The sequence below is a fragment of the Manacus vitellinus genome, unplaced genomic scaffold, assembly GCF_001715985.3.
Source record: "Manacus vitellinus isolate BGI_N305 unplaced genomic scaffold, ASM171598v3 scaffold_21_pilon, whole genome shotgun sequence".
Taxonomy (NCBI): Eukaryota; Metazoa; Chordata; class Aves; order Passeriformes; family Pipridae; genus Manacus; species Manacus vitellinus.
In genome coordinates, this window is record NW_021939546.1 from 5,249,282 (window position 1) to 5,268,780 (window position 19,499).

General features: G+C 38.8%; 1 protein-coding gene across 3 annotated transcripts; it reads right to left on the reverse strand.

The window, feature by feature from the left end:
- Nucleotides 1-565: 565 nt before the first annotated feature.
- On the reverse strand, nt 566-18,016 carry EFCAB7 (EF-hand calcium binding domain 7). 3 transcript variants are annotated; one of them, XM_018072142.2, is made up of 15 exons: nt 17,839-18,016; nt 15,206-15,417; nt 15,003-15,089; nt 14,326-14,515; nt 13,541-13,665; nt 10,303-10,444; nt 9,193-9,302; nt 8,340-8,497; nt 8,003-8,136; nt 6,424-6,572; nt 4,473-4,682; nt 3,288-3,395; nt 2,206-2,271; nt 1,413-1,481; nt 566-778 (listed from the first exon to the last, which is right to left on the reverse strand). In XM_018072142.2, exons 1-14 carry the CDS (start codon nt 18,014-18,016, stop codon nt 1,473-1,475), a joined length of 1,878 nt encoding a protein of 625 aa, XP_017927631.1. In that variant the 3' UTR covers nt 566-778; nt 1,413-1,472. The 3 variants fall into 3 exon arrangements, with proteins under 3 accessions (XP_017927631.1, XP_017927630.1, XP_017927632.1); XM_018072141.2 differs by lacking the exons at nt 566-778; nt 1,413-1,481 and having other exon boundaries at nt 1,529-2,271; XM_018072143.2 differs by lacking the exons at nt 566-778; nt 1,413-1,481; nt 2,206-2,271 and adding an exon at nt 2,653-3,208.
- Between the last annotated feature and the right edge of the window lie 1,483 nt (nt 18,017-19,499).

A 19,499-nucleotide genomic window follows, 5' to 3' on the forward strand; every position in this document is an offset into this window, starting at 1 on the left:
AACCCCCCCCAGCACAACTTGAGATCATTTCCTCTTGTCCTGTCCCTTGTTCCCTTAGAGCAGAGCCTGACCCTCACCTGGTTCCACCCTCCTCTCAGGGAGTTGCAGAGAGTGAGAAGGTCCCCCCTGAGCCTCCTTTTCTCCAGCCTGATCCCCCCAGCTGCTCCTGGTGCTCCAGACCCTCCATGTCCCTACAGCTACCAGCAGGATGTCACCACAGGCCCTACAACAGGCAGGCCCTGGCCTCAAGTGACCACCCCATGCAACCAGGACCCCCCCAAATACCCCCAGAAGGTTGGTCAGGGAAGGTCAGTGCTAGTACACCCACGAAGAAGCTGAACTTTGTTATTACAGCACCAGTTCTCAAAAGTAAAGTAATTCCAGAAATTAAAATTACAGGTGTTACAGACACTTTTTCTCTCAAATGTCTCCCCTTCAAGAAAATAAGCTGGTACCTATGTTCAGCCTTGAAAAGAGAAGCTGGAATGTTTTTCTGTCTTGGTGGCACCTTGAAGCAAACTGGAAAATAATCTGTAGATTCTGAGATCTCTATTCTCATCTCCTCCAGGGCAGGAAAGGCAGAGCCTGCCATGGAGAGCTTGCTCATGTTCCCCCTTTAAAATCTGGTTAATTAAACCCTTCCTAGCAGCAAGAGGATCAGAACATACATGAGGTTCCCCTGTTGCTGTACCATGTTTTTTACCTGCAGCAAAACCAAGTCTTTCCTGTGCAGTGATTTCTCCACTAAGCTCTTCCTTCAGCCTTAACCATTCCTTTCCTAAAATGCAGAGAGAGTTGCATATGAATTTCTACCACATCTAAAAAGATTGATTTGACAAACAAGAGAAATGCAAATAATGGGCTGCTCACTTTCTAGTGTCTGTTCTACAGAGAATGTGTCTCATTATTTCCTAACTCCTCCTTAGACACGTAGCTGGGAACTTCTGATTTACCCACACCTTGCCTGAGGCAGCATTTCAAGAGCTCAGGCAGAGCTAGAGATCACCAAATATTTGTGTGGCCTCAACTTCTACTTCTTTTAGACAGTTCTGAAAATGAAAACCACATCTACTGTACTCGCTATGGGGAAAAAATGGGAAACTAAAGGATTACCAGGAAACCTGCCCTAGCACCAAGTGTGTAAATCAGAGCCCAGCTCTCCTTTTGGCACTGACATTTACTTGCCCAGTGTAAGATTACAGCAGAGGAACAGCAGAGTGCAGGAGTTATGGCAGATAAAAATAGCTTTGCAACGCTCCTCGCTGCCCTTACACATGAGGTCACGTACATTTAATAGCTATTTTAAACTCAGACACTTTTTAAGCATCCAGTGGGTAGGGTCATCCTTTTTTTTCCCCCACATTAACAGACATTTAGAGGAACCAGAAAAGTAAGATGAATATTTTTAGTACCTCAAAGCTGGTTTTCTTTGCTGTTGCAGCCTAAACTTGGTGCACTTCAGTCTCCTTATTTCAGCTACCCTGGAAATAATTAATTGTTGTTAACAGTCAAGAGCCCAAGACAAACCTTCATTTTTCTCAAATGGTAATATTTCTTTACTACATACAAAAAGGCAGATTTTATTTTACATAAAAGAGTATAAAATTAGGCAGTCATTACAGAAAAAGTGCAAGATGAGTATTATCAATGAGGGGAAAAAAGGAGAAAGAGGCAAAATAAAATCTTGAGCCTCATTCCTTTATCCTTCTCACACCAAAACCACATCAGTGTTTAATTAGGAACCCACCAGAGTCATTCACCAAAGTAAGTTTTTCCTCAGTGAAGCAGTTCCAGCCTGTGATGGAACTACAGTATATGTTATAGAAAACTAGAGCATATTTAGGGAAACCAGCCTTTATAAACACTATTATATTATAGCTGTCAGTTGTATTTCTACTGAACAGCACTAATTTTTATTGTGCCTCAGTGTTTTCATACCAATAATTTATTCTGTCAAGGATTTTACATACTTACACTTATTCCCTCCTAATCTATCACTGTACGTGTTTCTTCACAGCCTTTAGCAGAAATAAGTGATATCAGAAATATGTGATTCATTGGCTTTAACAAATCAAACTCTGCAGAGCGCAAATGTATGGCAGCTTTTTGAGAAGGACAAGATTATAAATTGTCTGGAAGCTGCCAAAAACCACTCCTGGTTTGGTGTGAATGCTCCCAACTCTGTAACCAGAAGGTTTAACGTACAAGGGAGTGCACACAGTTATAAATCCACTCCTCCTGCTCGTTCAGGGGCACCACGTGCTGACAGACCTGGACAGGAGAGAGAAAACAGGTGAAACAGCTGGGTTTGGAGAACTGTCACCTCACGTGCTCTGTAAGCAAAATGATGAACACACCACTAAATGATGAACATTCCTCATCCATATTGACAGCTGATGGGCAAAAATTACCACGGAATTTAATTACATGACAGCAAAACATTCACAGAGCCACTGAACCCAGTACTGAATGAAGCCTAAATTACAACTAAAAAACACCTTAGAGGACCAACCTATGGATATCTAAAGTGTCAGCAGCAGTATTAGAATAGGCCCCAGCCCTGCCTGTGTCACGGGACTGTGCTGTTTACAATGGGTTTGAATCCACACGGGAAAGCTGGGAAATATAAAATAGCTTGGAAGCCTCTTCTTTTAAACAAAGGGACTGTACTTTTAGAATAATAAAACCAGGATTTTATTCATAAATAAATGAAGAAAAACATCATCTGCATTTGTAATGCATTTTCACATTCTATCCCTTAGAACTCTCATTTAGAGTTTTCACTACAGCCTGCCCAGCTCTGCAACAAGGATCAGGAGATCAAAATGCCTTGTGGCTAAACATCCTTAAGCCAAGTTTAACAGAAGCAGCTGTCTGCAAATCACACTGTGCAGAAGGACTGCAATGCATTTATTGCTCTTTCTGGTTAGTGCATGCTTGATCTGTCCCTCACAGGTATCAATGTATCTGATTAAAATTTGCTAAAGTGAAAAATAAAAAGAAAATACAGCCTTAGAAAAGGATTATTAAAACTATTAGTAAATGGTAATGTATTGGATGGAAAACTGAGACAGGCCCAAGTATGAAAAACTGAACTGTTATGGACTTTTATAACAAAACATCAAGAACTACATCTGATCTGTACTGGTCACAAAGATGCCACTCTCCACATGCTCCTATCTCATGATAAAAGATCTACAAAAGAAAACTATAAAGATGTCATATGATTTTCTTATCGCTTAGATTTTAAGTTGGCTGAGCAATAAAAATTAAAAAAAACCCCTTACCATCATGGATTTTGGTGCCACTTCTACAGCAAAAACTGTAAGACCCCTGTTATTTAGGCAGTTCTTACTCTGCTCATTGTTGACATGAATAATCACTTTGTTTTCAGACTGTAAGTGAAAAAACATGAGGGAACCCATTAGTTTTCTGGTTAACTGTCTATTCTTCCTGTAAGGACTACACATCCCTCTGGCCTCCTCTGACTTTGCTATTTTACAGGACAGAAATGCTTTAAGGATACTTTTTGAAGAGTAACAGTTTCAAATGTACCTTTGCACCAACAGAGCCCAGATCTACCGTCAGAAATGGAAGACTCACTGAAATACCAGAGAGCATCCAGCTGTCTGAGTGCAGACCTCACCTCCTTCTCTGACATATTCCCAAACATATAAATAACTCTGGAACATCTACCCTAAAGGGCACATCTATACCCAGAGTTCAGGGAGCCTAATATTAGTCCTCTAAGCCATTCCCTTTTGCATGTCTCTCCTTTTAAAAATATATTTCTTGCTGTGATCTTTTCAGATTTAAAGCATCTTAAGTTCAGCATCTTACTGAGCTGTGTTTATTTACTCACAGTTCCGGGTACAAATGAGACTGAGAAGGAACAGCAGGTTCATTATGTTCTATGCAGAAAGGTTTAAAATCTCTGCTTCTCACCAACCACTTCTGCTTGCATTTACAATTCTTAGCTTGGATTAGTAATAATCCTGTAGGACTAACCAGTTAATAATTCATCCATAACACAATCAATGCAAATCACTGTTCTTTGACTTTCTTGTGGACGCTGAAAATGCTAAATAGTGTAAATGCTGTATTCTTTGAACTTTCTGTAATTTTGTTTCCTGTTCTTAGTGTTTGTTTTCTCATATTATGATGATATTGTGTCTCTAATTATTATCAAAATACTGAAAAATTGGAATGTGAACACAAAAATATTCAGATTCTATATGATATTTAGAACTGGTTGCCTCATTTTAATAAACTGTCCTTTCTGACACTGATGTTTAGAAGTCCGAGTCATATGTCAAAAGGAGCACATCAGGCACTGGGGTGTTTTTTTTATGAAACAGATACAAAAATGTGATATCAGAAAATGTAATTCTCAAATATGACAAACAGGAGGGAGGAAGAACTGTAATAATAGACATTCCCACAAAGTACCTCACAGAGGTCTCATGCCATACCTTATTTTCAATAACAGAAGTGATTCTCCTGCCTGATTTGTAGGTGTGGACCACAGTGTTCTCAGAGCCATCCAGCACTTTGGGCTCTCCTTTATTCACCACGGCCCTGCAAACAGCCCTGCTGAGCTGGGAGCCCCCTGCCTCCAGATACATGGCTTTAATTCGGGGTTTGCATCTCTCTGAATAGATGTCAATGACAAAGGGACAGGCCTGCAATGGAAAATATGGGGTTTATTATCATCACCTGAGCTGTAGCTTTTCCCCTCGGATTTTCATCCACAGCTCCTCAGTATTTTCATATCTGCTCTGAAGTACAATTACCCAAATACACATGTCCCTGAATATCAAATATGCCAAACCTGAGAGCCGTGGCAATATTTCAGAGGACAAATGACATTTTTCATGCCAGCCACAGTACACTCAATATCTAGTTTGGTGCATTCAGCTCCAACACAGGAAACCCTTCCTTGGACAGCAAAATGCACAGGAATTAGGATGAAGCACAAATGTATTCCAGGGTCTGAAATAACCCTGACTCCTTTCCCTGCCACACTGTTGCTATTTGTGCCACTTCCCACCGATTTAATACACCTGCCCTGTTGCATCAAGCAATGTTACTCCTGGTGTAACAACCAGGAGTTTGCATTTTTTCAGATACAGTAACAGCACCTCAGTTCCTTTCAAATGCCTGCTGGAATCCACCAGGATTTCTCAAGTTCTGCCTTTAATTTGTTAGAGGCTCAATGCTCCCAAAACACCACTCTTGAATTGTTTGAAATCAAGGAATTAAAGTGTTAAGTGATAGACACAAGTTAACAGATGGAGATATTTAGATTAATGTTGTCCTTTGGAAAGCAAAGGCTGGAGCCATAAACCACAGCTGGTGTAAGGCACAAAACACCTGCCCGAAATTCCCAACTGGATAAAAACCTCCCCAAAATCCTCTTTCTTGGAGGATTGCTCCCTCTCGCGGCTGAAATGCAGAAAAACAGCTTTGCAGGGGCTCTGCCAACCACAGCTTGGAGGAAAAGGAGAAACTGCTCCTCGTGAAATCACTCACCAGGATGCCAAGATTTTCACTGAGAGCTCGTATCTCTCATACTGACTGTTTTGGGGTCTGCATTTATTTGTTTCACACAGATATTTTATACAGTGACTACACTAACCTGTTTTACTTTAATAAGGTTAAAGGACATTATCAGACTATGATCCTAGAAGTCTTTTCTTGGGAACGAAACTTAAATATTTAATTATCTGTATATTTAATGTTTTCTTTAAGTTTTCATAATTTTTTTCCTCTTCATTAAAAAGATCCTCTTTCTTGAGCGAGAACTATTAACACCAAAATTATTTCTGTAAAAATAAATTTAAAAAACGAAATAAAATAATAAAATAAAATATCTAAGTGTATGTACACGTTAGAAAAAAATCCCTGGGCCTGTAAGTAAACAGTGTGTCACCCAAAGCCTCTTCATTAAAATTTTATGTTGAACACATTCAGACACTGTTGTGAAAGGCAACAATAACAGAAATAGTCATGTCTGAAAATTAGGAATTCTGAATCATGTGGAAAAAAATGATCCATTTCTGTTGTGGTTTGGGCCAGGAAAGTGGCTTTTTTAAGGAGAGCAAGTGCTGCATTTTCTAAGTTTGCTGAGAGGTCACAGTTTACCATCACTGTCTTATCACATCTCACCAGCAAGGGCAATGAACTCTTTCAATGGGTATAATCCAAAATTTCTTCCTCTACAACCCACAAAATCCTGTCTTTCTCTAAAGCAAAAAGAAAACTTCCTCTTCCAGCAATCCAAGTGCTATCCTAGGAAACAGGGTAAATCCTGAATTCACCATTTTGGAGTGGATCCCTGAGCTGCTGGAATCAGTTCATGGCAGACACAAACAGTGCTGCAGTTAAACATGAGCAGTTGGGTTTGCTTTGTGTCCCTCATACCTCTGTCATTTCTAAGGCCTTGTTGTAGCCCAGGGACAACAGAGTGACCCAGAGGTCACTGGGATCCCCTTCCCGGTCCATGGCTTCCATGAGATTCAAATCCAGGAATCCTTGTCTCGTGAGTTCATTCTTCTTCATCTCAAAATTCTCTGTTTAAAGGAAACAGAAAGTATTCCTCAAAAACCTGTTCTCTCTGCAAACACCCTCTATCCTTCCAAAGCCAACGTTTAAAAGATGGAGCCATTTTGCAACCTCGGGCTCTCCATTATTATTTGGGAAGGACTGTCCTTGACCAGGCACGTGCTCTTTGCAGAGCTGCCCTGTGGATTTTGGATACTACCTAGAAACAGCTGGTCCCTTGGATAACCTGAAAGAGGGGGAGATTTCAAAACACAAACAGTTGATATTGATTTTTTTCTTTATGCTAAAACTTTGTGGTTGAGTTTTGCAGAAAGGGGTATCTTAGGAACGGGAAATGAAAGTCAGCTGGAACCAGCACCCTTAGTGCTTGAGGTCCTTGATATAGAAATGATTTACTTAGTTCCTAAAAAGCAATAAAATTCCAGTAATCCTAACACCCCTCTCTAGGGAGAATATCATAGATATCACTCTAATGTCAGCAAACACATAATGGAAATGTCCTTGTGTCAGAGAGTTTTAAAAATGGTTTTCTCATCTTCATAACAATGCTAAATCTTTACTATATATTATTAAAAAGGGATTACCAATTTAATAAATCTATCCAAGGGTACAGCTGCTGTAATAAATGGCTTGAACTTTGGTATCAAGATTTATGATATTTGTCTGAACCCTTTCAACTGATTAATGACATGGTAAAACATTCACCAGATTCTCCTCTTTCCTCCCTTATTTATTGACACATATTTACCCCTCCTACTTGTGTGGAGATAAGTGCAGAGTCCAAGTGTGGAAAAGTACAGGGACGAAACAGAGGAGAAAGTTAGAGAAAAGGATTTTATATGAGTTTTCCATCAATTAGGAAAAAAATCCAACACCTTGGAGTGTTTTGGGGAGAAATGATTAGAAGGATTTGCCAGATCTAAAGTATCTCAGCCAGCATGTCACAGCCTACAAAGGAATTATGTCAAACATGACGGGGGCTGATACACAGTGAGACACTGGCAATCCACAGCAACTCTGGATGCCATTTTATAGCACCACAGACACTACTAAAATGAACCTCTCAACCCTTTGTGAGATAGGAAAGCAGCCCCAGACTACTCTGCACAAAGGACAGGGATTAAACAAATACCTGTTACAGTTTCATTCACCACGGGATCCAGGATTAGAAAACCTGTAGTTTTTGGCAGCTACAAAACAATTAGGAATGGGAAGAACTTTCTCAGCAGAAGGTCAGTGGCACACACACCAGAATGAAGCAAAACAAAAGACAAGAGACTGGAAAAGGAAAAAGGAAAACAAAAGGAGAAGAGAACAACATCCACATGTGTTCTTGGAATAGGCTACAAAATACTCAGTTCTTCTATACCATACACGTAAAACCTGGAAGTAGATTGATGGCCCTAATTAGTTTAATTAAGTACAGCAATGAACTTACCTTTACACACAGCCCATGCTTCCTCATCACACTTCTCTCCACTAGTTCTCAGCTCAAAGAAGTTGTATTCCTCCAGACTCAGGAGGCCATTCCCATCCAAATCTATTGTTTCAAATATATCCAATAAAGCAGCTCTGAAAGATTAAAAAAGGCAAAACTATTTCCAAAGGCTTCTGTTTGCTTTACTGGCTCATAATATTGTCAGGAATTGTTCAGTCTATTTGAGAATATCCTGTATAAAGAGTACTTTAGGAAGATACAGCTTTCAAAAAGCTGCACTTTAGCTGGAGCACACCCTCAGAAAGTTTGGGAATTCCTGTTTGGGAATATGACTCACCTGAAGTCTTTGGTGAGAGCCAGCTCTCCATCTTCATCCCTATACACCAATTTTGCTTCTTCAGTAACTTGTGTTCTCCCCTTCCTCAGCCTGCAGCCTGTTGTGAACGGGAGCAGCCAGTAATTCCCAGATCCAAGCTCCCCTTTCCAGCCAAACATCTGCTCTTGGAGGAACACAGGCAAGTTTGTCACTCACTTCTCAAATGATGCCTTTCTTCATTACCAGTAATATCCAGACAAAAGTGATTAATCACTTGAAAACAACGGTAATGCTGGGTGCTTTCCTTAGAGATGCCATTTTAAAGATAAAAACACCTAGTGAATCTCTTACAATAAGATTTAAAGAAAACATACAGGACCAGAGATGAGGGCAGAAGGGAGAACTAAGTTAATGCTGCCATTTCTCCTCCCTTATTTCTGTCAGAGGATAAGAATATCCTGTGCTCTGTGAAGTTCAAAATCATATGTGGAAGGAGAAAGAAAATTAGAGGAAATTTTAACACATTTTGCTTTTGAAATTTTGGGTTTGAAGGCGCAGGAATAAAGTGAGTTTCTGAGAGTATCTGTAAATGTAATCAGCAACTCAGCAATACTTGCCAACATGTCACACAATAATGTGGTTCTTACAAGAATTCCATTAAACTTCCATACATGTAGAATTGTGATTCTGTTACATCTTACTTTGCACAAGTGCTGTCAGTTTTGAAAGGGAACATGGATGGAAAATGTGCTGCTTCTCTCTAACCTGACTAGCACAGCTTGAACTCCTTCCAATCACATGGGACTCACCCATATAATATCAACATACACACTAAATAACAAACAATCAGAACTGGAACACAACAATATCTGACCTCTTTGTTTTGTACTTCAGTAAAGCTCACAAGCTGTAGATTCTCTTGGGTTTCATTCTCCTTCAGAATAAATAAAGCTGTATCCACTGACAACCAGTGACAAGATCTTCCTAAAAAGAAAAATATCCCACACATAAATGCTTAATGATGGCACAAAAGTGGTTTTCCCTGGACCTCAAAATAGATATATTCATGGTATTTATAATATTGATCCCTGTTAGTGTAAAATGGAAATTAAGAATCCATTATATGATACTGGGATTTCCTTCCTATTTAGGCCAATCAGAGAAATTGTTCCAAGCCTTGTGATTGTCTTACAGATAATTATTCCTATTAATAGTTCTATCATTAGGAAGTATTGATAGAACAGCTCTATCATTAAGAGTCAAGAATACCAAAGAGTGGTTACACACCACACAAAAAGTGTTCAAAAAGTGAAGACATTTTTCTCCTAAAAAGGTCATTGCTCTGCTGACATGGATCCTTTCCTTACACACCAGCATTGTGCCTTCCTCTCCACAAGAAAACATGGAGATAGTTCTATACACAGGACAATAATATTGGGCAAAAGTAGAATGTTTTTATACAAAAGATGAGGTTTTTTTTTGGTTACAGACAATGTCTGGACAATCCTGCAGCAGAACCATCTAAGGTACAGGTACAAAGGGTGCCATAAAAAACCCCAAAGTTCTGAGCAGAGCACCGAGACATCCTCAGATCTGTTAAATTACTCCAATCTGTCAGATTCAGATCCCTTTTTCTCACTGAAGTCTGTTGATCAGCTTCCCATTTCAGCCAGGCAGTAACTGGAAAACGACTATTTTCCATCAATTATTTGCAGTGAAGTTTTTATTACCAGCTTCAGTCAGAATCAATCACCAACCTGTAGCACAACAGATGAGTCTAAACCAACTTTGGAATCTCATGGCTCCTGTTTTACAGGATTAGAAAAGAAATAATCTTCTTGGAGAGAAAATAATTCCAATGCAGCAACAAGACAAAGCCCCTCAGTAAACCACAAAGTGTTTGGAAAGCACTGACTGATCCCAGGTGGATCAAATGGTGGGTTTCACTCTTTTGAAGAGGAAAATGAAATAAAAATACACTCACCTTCTACCTGGGGAACATTTAAAGGCTTGATGGTGACACAAACTGAGGACCTCTGAGGGAAGTGCACCCTGTACTTGTGACTGATGATTTCACCATCTTCTTCCAAGTAGAAGCAGCCTTTGGATTGTGCACACTGCCATTCCTGGGAACCGAGTGAGTATTAGATTTTATCTCTGATCAAGATAAAAGCACCTCCTCTGAAATATTGATTTTATTATTTAATAAATCCTGCACAAAATACACAAGATACAGCACTGATACCCTAGTTTAAAAACAAGAATTATCTCAAATAGTCCTTTTTGTAGTCAATTTTTATTGCTTCGCTTGTGAAAATGCCTCAAAAACAGATTCCCCCAATGCTCAAACAGATAAAATCAAATTTGAATTGCCAGTGAATTCATGAAATTCTCTGAACTGTGTGATTTACCACCAAAAGGCTGGAATTTTGCTACATCCCTCAGGCCAACCAAGCAAGGAACACAACTGATTAGCTGAGCAATGAGGGATTATTTGCTCAGACAAATCACAAACACAAGTACTGGTCAAATAATGTGAATTTTCTTGACTTCTGTCAAAGCTGTTGGAAAGGCAAACTGAAACGTGCTGTGTTTGTGAATAATAATAATGTTTCTAGGGATACCATGATTTTGCTGAAACAGCCCTGTGCTTCAATTATTTATTTTTTCTGAACAGCAGCTCCCAATTTTCAATTTCAAATATCATTAGAATGATACTTCTTTGGCAAAAAAAAAAAAAGAGATAAAATAAATACAGACACACTGTATGCCTTGAGGAATGTGAGACATCCTTGATTTGCCTTCCCTGGTTTGGATTAATGGGTACTCAGGGACTCATGGATCTAAGAGCCTTAAGTTTTGCCACTGACTATTGTGAGAACAGGATCAGCTCCTCTATTCTAAACACCTGTCATTCATTCATTTCACATAGCTGGAAACTATCTTAATCTCAAATTATTTACTGTTATGTTCCTCCAAGATGTTGATCTAAAGGCAACAATTATTTCATCCTTAAAACATGACACAGTTGAGATAAGTGGGTGTTTGCTCATTTAGTCTCCCAGTTTAATACCTGACAGAACTGCTGGACAAAAAGTTGATCAAAGCTTTAGGAAATCAAATCCTGAACTGTTATTCTTGCAGAGAGCATAAGGTGGTGCTAAGTGCCCTAAATTATCCATGTCAAATTACAAATAGGCACATTTGGGAAGATAAAAGATGATTTTCTGGTTTGATTTTACTACGTCACTTCAAAGCATAACAGAAGTTGTCAAATAACAGCCAAAGTGGGAAATGTTTGTGTTAGAAATGTTGATTGTACAGAAATTTAGGCACTACCTGCTGCTGGTCACTGCTACTGCAATTTAAGTTACTACTGAAATTGTCCACACACCGGTGCAGAATTCCAAATAAAAAACAGTGTTTGTGACAGGAATTGTTCCTGTGATTAAAGCAAAGAGCTCCACTTTTAGGACGTGATCCACTCTCTTTTTTTCCTGATGTCTTTCAATCTTGACTAAAACCAACACCAAGAACACTCTGCAGAAATTAAACATCTCCATCAGTCTTTTCATGAACTGGGATTCAGCTGCAGTTGAAGCCCAACAGGTCAACACGATGTTTATGCACATCTGTAACTGGCTGGTTTCTTTCCTCCCAAAATTTATTGATATGGCTTTGAACACATCCCAAAACTCCACTGAGAAAAAGAAAACCCATGGAAGAATGCACTAGGAACACATTCCATGGTTTTTTAATTCAGACATTTACCGTATTTTGACTTCCAGTGTTCTCCTCTGTCAGAAATGTTACACTGGCTTTGGTCCAACTTCCTCATGGCAATATTTTCTTACTGCCCCAAAACCACAGGTGAACAGCAGAGAAAAATAAATACATATTTCTGAATAGAAGATGACTAAGAAGAATTTTTGGGTGCTACATTCTGATCCACACCACAAATGAATCCCTGGGTATTTATTTATTCACTGATTCTGACAGAGTTTGCATTGTGCAAAATAGAGTTTATAAAAATTAACAGTTCTAGTTCTACCTTTTCATGTTTATCGATTGATTGCAGGGTTTGTATGATGCTAATCAATACTAACTGATATCTGCAGCTGCTTTGGTTTTTTCAGTCAGTTCTTACTGGCTTGTGCAAAGAAAGAAGAATCCAATCTCAGCTAAGTGTGTGCTGCTTTTGTACACCACACATCAGGCTTGAACAAGGTGAAATTGCAGGTTAAATTGCATGGAGGTCCAGATACCAAAACAGACTGCAAAAAATTCCTCTGAGATGATGTTTTTAAATTTTCATATAGAACAAATGTCACTGTACAGCAATGTGGAAGATATAAAGGACTTCAGAGTTCAATAACAAATCCAGAGTTGTTATTTGAAACAAAAATGTAGCTCCTGAGAACAATCAGTTCAGTTTTCCAGCAGCAGTTACACTATGTGGTCATAACCATTTTTTCCCTTTTATACAGGAGTCTCAAGGTGCACATTTTTAATGTATCTGAGCAGTTTCCAGTTAATGCTTTATATTTCTGCAGCTATTATTTTCTGGTGAAAGAAAACTAGTAAAGGTTCAGTCAGGAAAGGGAAAACAAAGGAAAAAGATCAATATTAACACTCTACAAATATTGACTTAGCAAAGTGACTTTGTTGTCTCTCTCCCACAGGAATTTATATTGAATGAGTGATTTATTCAAAAGAAAATACTGATAGAACATATTAGTTTAACTAAAAATCAATATTTTCAGGCTATAGCATATATTTAGAAAGTAATGCCCAACAAACTGAATATGCTCCCAGATCTGTTATTTATTTCCAATTACCTTTCATGTAAAGGTTTATGATACACAATCTTTCAGACTACTTAAGCATTTAAAGTTCTCACCAACCTAATAAATTATTAAACTTTAAATTTCTCAAGAAGTCATTAAAACGTTTTCTCCAACAGTGGTTTCATTTATAAAAAAACACACTTGGTTCTATTAAACCTTCACACCTGAAAAATTATTTTCAATAACTAGATGTCAGCAAAACCAACAGTATATAAAAATGTTAATAATAACACATATCAAACTCTCAGTAGTTTATAGCTGTCCTTGACAAACTATTAATAAAACATAAGAAGTCATTTTTCTCTGATTTTTAGCTTATTTAAAATGCAATAACATGTGTGCCTGGAGGAAAACAGCATAATTTCAGTGTGATACCTTCATTGTGTCGGGCTCAATTAGCTTTGTGCTCCTGTTGCTGCTGGAACCCACACTGACAGCGGGACAAGTGGAAGCTTTGCCACTTTGGGCTGATGAGGGCCTTGAAGGAGCTCTGCTGTCAGCTACAAACACAGATATTTAGTTACAATTACATTATTTCAACCCCCTCCTAGTGCTATTTATCATAAACCTTGTGTTTGTAAGCACACAGACAAACTGAGTCCCTTCATCACTGGTTTGTCAGAATGGTTTTTTGCCCAGAATTGAAGCAACTGCAACCAGCACAAATTCCATGCAATATTCCATACATTGCACTTCTGCAGTCTGTTACCTGTGGTCTTTTTCCAGTTTGGGAAGGTTTTAAAGAATCTTTGTAACTCCTGGAAGAACATTAAACTCCCCTATTGATTGTGCTGGAAGAGCAGCCTCGATAATTGAAACAAACACACATTTTATTGATAAATGTTTAAGGTTTCAGCTCTGATCTGGGAAGGAAATAAATAACTTGTCTATGTTGCAACATCTGAGCATTCATTTTCTCTCTTCCCTCTGGGCTGTGTCACATGACAGCCAACAGAATTCACTCTTAGGAATCTGAGAGCTTATTCTTAGCAATCTGAGAACATATTCTGCTGAGATATTTATGTGATTGTCACTGTTGAAATTACACTAATCAATAACATCCTCACTAATCTGAGAAAAATTCAACAAAAACTCAACTGCTCATTGGCCCAGAGCTTCACCTCCAACAGAAGAAAACTCCCAATGTGAAATACAAACACCTTTTGGTAGTTTGTGATCAGTTTTCTTGGAGATTCTGGGCGATGGTTTTGGCACTGGCAGCGGGATCCCTTCAGAGGAAGTTTCAGCTTGATTCCCAAACTGCTGCTGCCTCAACCTACTGTCAACTTCCAGCCTCTCCCGGGCAGTCCTGCAGCTCTGCTCCCTGGTGCTCAGGTACAACTCACAAAACTGCAAGGAAAGAAAGGGAATCTGGTTAGTGAAACATCCTTTCTCATGGTTTTAAGGAGTAAAATTAACATCAATAAGGAAAGGACAGGTCAGCAGATGTGACGCATTTTCTATTCAAGCACAATTTTAATTTTCCTGAATCAGAACAACCACTCCAGTAACACAGTAAAGTAGAGCCATTCAACAAGGAGGTCCAAATATTGAATAAAAATTAAGTTTGACTTTCAACCCAACAGATGATTTATATTTCTTTCTAGAAATTTGAAGACAGAATCCTTCATTAAAAATCATATTAGCTTTCCTCCTATGAAACTATACCTATGCATAAATCTTTGCGAGCTGTTTATCCAGTTCACAATTTAGTCACAGGCAATTTGGGATCCTGGGTAAGATCATCACTAGACACATGGAGGTGGCAATATTGTGTTTGCTGGAGACAATAACACCAAGTCAGTAACACAAAACCAAGTATCTCTGTTTGCCATACCTTGCTGTAATCAAGTTTGCCACTGCAGTTAAAATCAGCCTGTTTAGTAATTGCATTCACTTCAGCCCAAGTCATTTTATCACCTCTCTGCAATAAAAAAAACAAACCAATCATTCTTATACTGTAGCATAGTTTTACCATCTCATTTCCAAAATCTCTACAAATGGTTAAAGATGGATAACTGAGTTTCCACTGCTACTTACTGTTGTAAGGATTTTATAGAGTTCATCATGTAAAATATATCCAGTTTTATCTGTGTCTATTTTTCCAAATGCTTCGAGCAGCTCAGTTTTTGTAACTGGCTTTTCTTGTTTTAAAATAGCACAAAAATCATCAAAATTCAGTGCAGTTGTTTGTGAAGTCCAATATTTATTAATGGTCTTCTGAGATGGGTTTCTTCCAGCCTGTTGAAGTACTGAACAATATAACACAATATTAACTATATATTCCAGCTGTCAGTAAAGGAGTTTTCTCAAAACATTCTTGAATCATTTTCCATGTTCAGACTTTTTTTTTTAAGCCAAATCACTCCAAGGGAAAAGTGGGTCTAAAGGACAGTCTTGGGTATAGCCTCAATCAAAATATCCACAAATTCAAAGACAAGTCTTCCCAAGTGACAAGTGTAAAATTCAGCCTATATCCTGTGCCTTAATATCAATAGCACATTATTTGTAAACCTGCACATTATTAGATCCTGTTTCTACTAAAATCTGTCTTTCCACTTAGTTTGCCAAAAACTGAGATCTAGTGTAGAATTTATCTTAAACAATATTTTCTGTCACATCTACACATTCGAGCTTATCAATTCCAATTACACAACATGAAAGGAAAAATGATACCAACAGATACACATTAAAGCCAACAGCCAAGCCCACACATGCAACCAGTGCCTTGGATCTCACACCTGGCATTCTTCAACATTAATTTCCCAGATCTAGTTTGCCTCTTCCAAGTCATACTGCAAACATCCTTTCATCAGTTCTCAGTGTGATGAAGGTATGACGTTAAATTGAAATGAAACTCAAATGAACAGTCTGTGTGAATCCAGAGGGATGCCTCTGTATCTTGCCATATAATCAAGTCTTTTAGGGAAGCACAAGAGATCCTTCATCTCCACCTGGGCTGACATTTGACTTTGAGCCAGCTGAGCACTGACCAGGCCTGTGCTGAGAACTGCCCAGGACCATCTGTGAAATGAGGTGGTGGCATCGTTACAATGCTCGGTGGGCAACTGTGTCACCATCAAAACAAACAAACAAAACCAGACACCTTTGTTGCTAATCTGCAGCTGAATGCCAAGGACTAAATAAAGATTTCTGCCCTGTCACCTCTGCAGGCAGCGCCAGGAGGACACAGCACAGTTTATATCTTCATCTGTGCCACGCTTGGGCACAAAGCAATTGTTTGGAGATTGCAGTGTCAAGGTCAGCCAAGGAAGGGCAGTTACTCTGTGTGGTTGTTTCTGTGGATAGCAGAGTTCCCTGGAATGTCAGCACAGCACAGTATTTACTTACATTTAACAGATTATCCTTCTAATGTACAACTCTGTGTTTTCATATATCCAGGGAGATCAGCACTTGCCACACCCTACCTGCCTCCCAAGTCTGCATTTGTGAAAATTCAATTAGCCTGCACCTTTTATTTATATTTCTTTATGGACTGATTCTGCTGAATAACCTCAGTATTATTACAATGCACAGGAAATGAAGCTACCACTTGTGAATAAGCAAAACTCCTAGCAATAAAATGTCACAGGGCCATTCTCTAAGTTGAATACTTTACAGTTTAGAGTATCAGCCAAACATCATGTAGCAAGAGATGTCTAAACATTAGCACATTTGAGAAATGCCAGAATTAAGATGCAATATAATTCTATAATTCTCAATGCTTACAAATTCTAACACAAATTCTTAAATACTTCTGAAAAGACTGGGAGTCTGAGCAACTAATTGCCCTCTCAAAGTTAACCTTGAAACCAAAATGCCCAAACACTTGCTATGGAGCTGAGTGGCACGTGGATAGAGATGAAAGCCAAAGCATATATTAAAGAGATGACACTTGTTCACACCACCCCTATCTTAAAATCCAGATTATCCTAAACTATCATTAGGATGTTATAAAGGCACTTTTATTACAGCTGAGGAAGCCTGGAGAGCACTAAGTCACATGCTGTAAGAATGTGCCTGCTGATGGGTAGGATTTCATGTACTGCTGTAGGGAAAGAAGCTCCAACCAGTGTAACACAGAAGTACAGTCAGATTCTACCAACAGCTTTATTTAGTGCAGCTGAAGCAGCCAGAGAGATTTCTTTCCTGCTGTACTGCTGACAGGAACTACTTTGACACAAACACAGTCTGGATTAAAAAATGAAAACTTTTTATTTCATTCTGTGAAAGCATCCTAACTCAGTAGGAGTGGAAATACAGAGTAAGAATTCCTATGTAATACCAATTCTGGTGATTTTCTGTGCCAGGGCAATTGCCCAACCTAAACTGAACTGAGAGCAACTCACACTGGTGATTTACAGAGAAAAAGCTCTGTCTGATATTCTCACTTCCATGAGTCATCCAACACCCAGCAACAAAGATTAAGGATTTGAGGAAAATGAAAAGCTTTGAGGAACGGCAGTTCCTACAAACTTCAAAAAATCACTATGTGATATTTTATAATACGAAAATGTCTTCAAAGATATTGAAATCTGATCCTTATCCAAAACTACTATGAATTCCTTAAAACTATTACTGAGCCTATGCACTGGGATACTCTCAGTGCTGAACTGCTTGTACACCACCCACTGTCCCCTTTTCCCACACAGGGAAAAGGATCAAATCATTACCTAGGCTGAGCTGTTCTCTGGATTTGATATTTTCCAAGCTGCTTTTCAGAACAGTCAGATAAGCTGCTCTGCAGTTCAGGTAGAAGTTTGCTTCTTCTGTATGCTGGGACTTCTTCCCTTGGGAATATTCCGCCTGTGTGGCTTTCTGAACGGAGTTATTCCTGGGACTGCTGGCCATCCTGTGAAGGGTACAATTACAGTTAGAATTTGTTACCATTTCCCTGCTTAATAATGGTTCTCTGTTTGTCCTGTGAAACACAGACTGGCACCAGTTATCCTAGCATTTAGGTGATATCCTTCCCATTGCCTAAATCTGGGATGGGAATAACTGTCTACACTTGTAGGTAGCACCATGAGATCCACAAAAAAAAAAAGCTTGAGCTCTACTTATTAACTCACAATTTATTCTTCACTGGTAGTAAAAAAAGTTTAATTTTATGGTATTTTATTTTAATTTCAGACGTTTGACATTACAATTATTATCTAATATATGTTAGATAATACAAATATTAGATAATCACGTTTTTGGAAAGCATAAAAACACCTTTTCACTTTATCTGTGAAACAAGCCATTGCTATCCATGCTTTCTCTTCTTGCAGTTGTAACTCAATAAAACATATGGATAAAAGCAAAACTGGTCAAAAACGTCACCTTAGTCTTTCAAATATGCCAAGTCATGCACACAATTCTGCTTCTAAGAGTTATCTAAATAGAAATAATAAAAACAGACGTGCATAAAACTTTAAGAATATGCATAAAACTTTGAGCAACTTAGACTATATAATTGTTAATGAATTGAAAAAAACCATGAAACTCGCTTTTTTCCTCAATTATTAAAGCAGTTCCAAGCATTAACTGATGCTGTTTGCTCACCAATGGCCAGTAAATGGTAACAGCAGCTTTCTGCTTTTTCCAAGGGTGATTAAGGTTTTTAGAAGGCCACCACAGAGGGCCACTAAATCCTGTTTTGCTGTTGCTCTAACAGCCTCTCATATTATTTTACCCAATGTTGACTTCAGAAAATATATTCCAGTATAATAAATGGAATATCTCAAGTTCAGCAACAAGACAACGACATCAGAGGGTCCCCTTCAGGACTCATTGGATTTTGACTCGGGAGGCCTAAATCACTTGCACCTTGGTGAGTTATACAGGTCTTTTACACTTGGGAAAGGAAGATAATAATCTCTTCTCATGGATGAAGTACCCTATTTGTAATACCCAGCCTGCCTGCCTGACACTTTAATATTACACAGGCACTAGAAAGACCCCACAGGGACCCCCTGCCACAGTCTGGCTCCTGCAAACAGGTATCACTATAATAAAGCACCAGTGTTACACACACAGAATGGAACTGGGGGGAAAGTCAAGGAGGAAAAGAAGAATAAATGTTAATTTTCCAGTAACTAGTTTGTAAAATGCGAACTCTCGTTTGTGCTCCTTGGACTTCCCATTGCTGAGATATTTCCTGTGTGGGCCACAGTCCTGCCAAGAAGTGCTACCAATCCATTGAGGGAAATCCGGGGAGCAATGGCTCAGTGACAGCACTGCCAGCAGCCCCATGGCTTGCGCTGGGACATTTTTACTGGATAAATGACACTTTAGACAAAATAGGTGGAGGGGAGCATTCTGGGCCAGGCTTTTAAACTGGGAGAGAGTA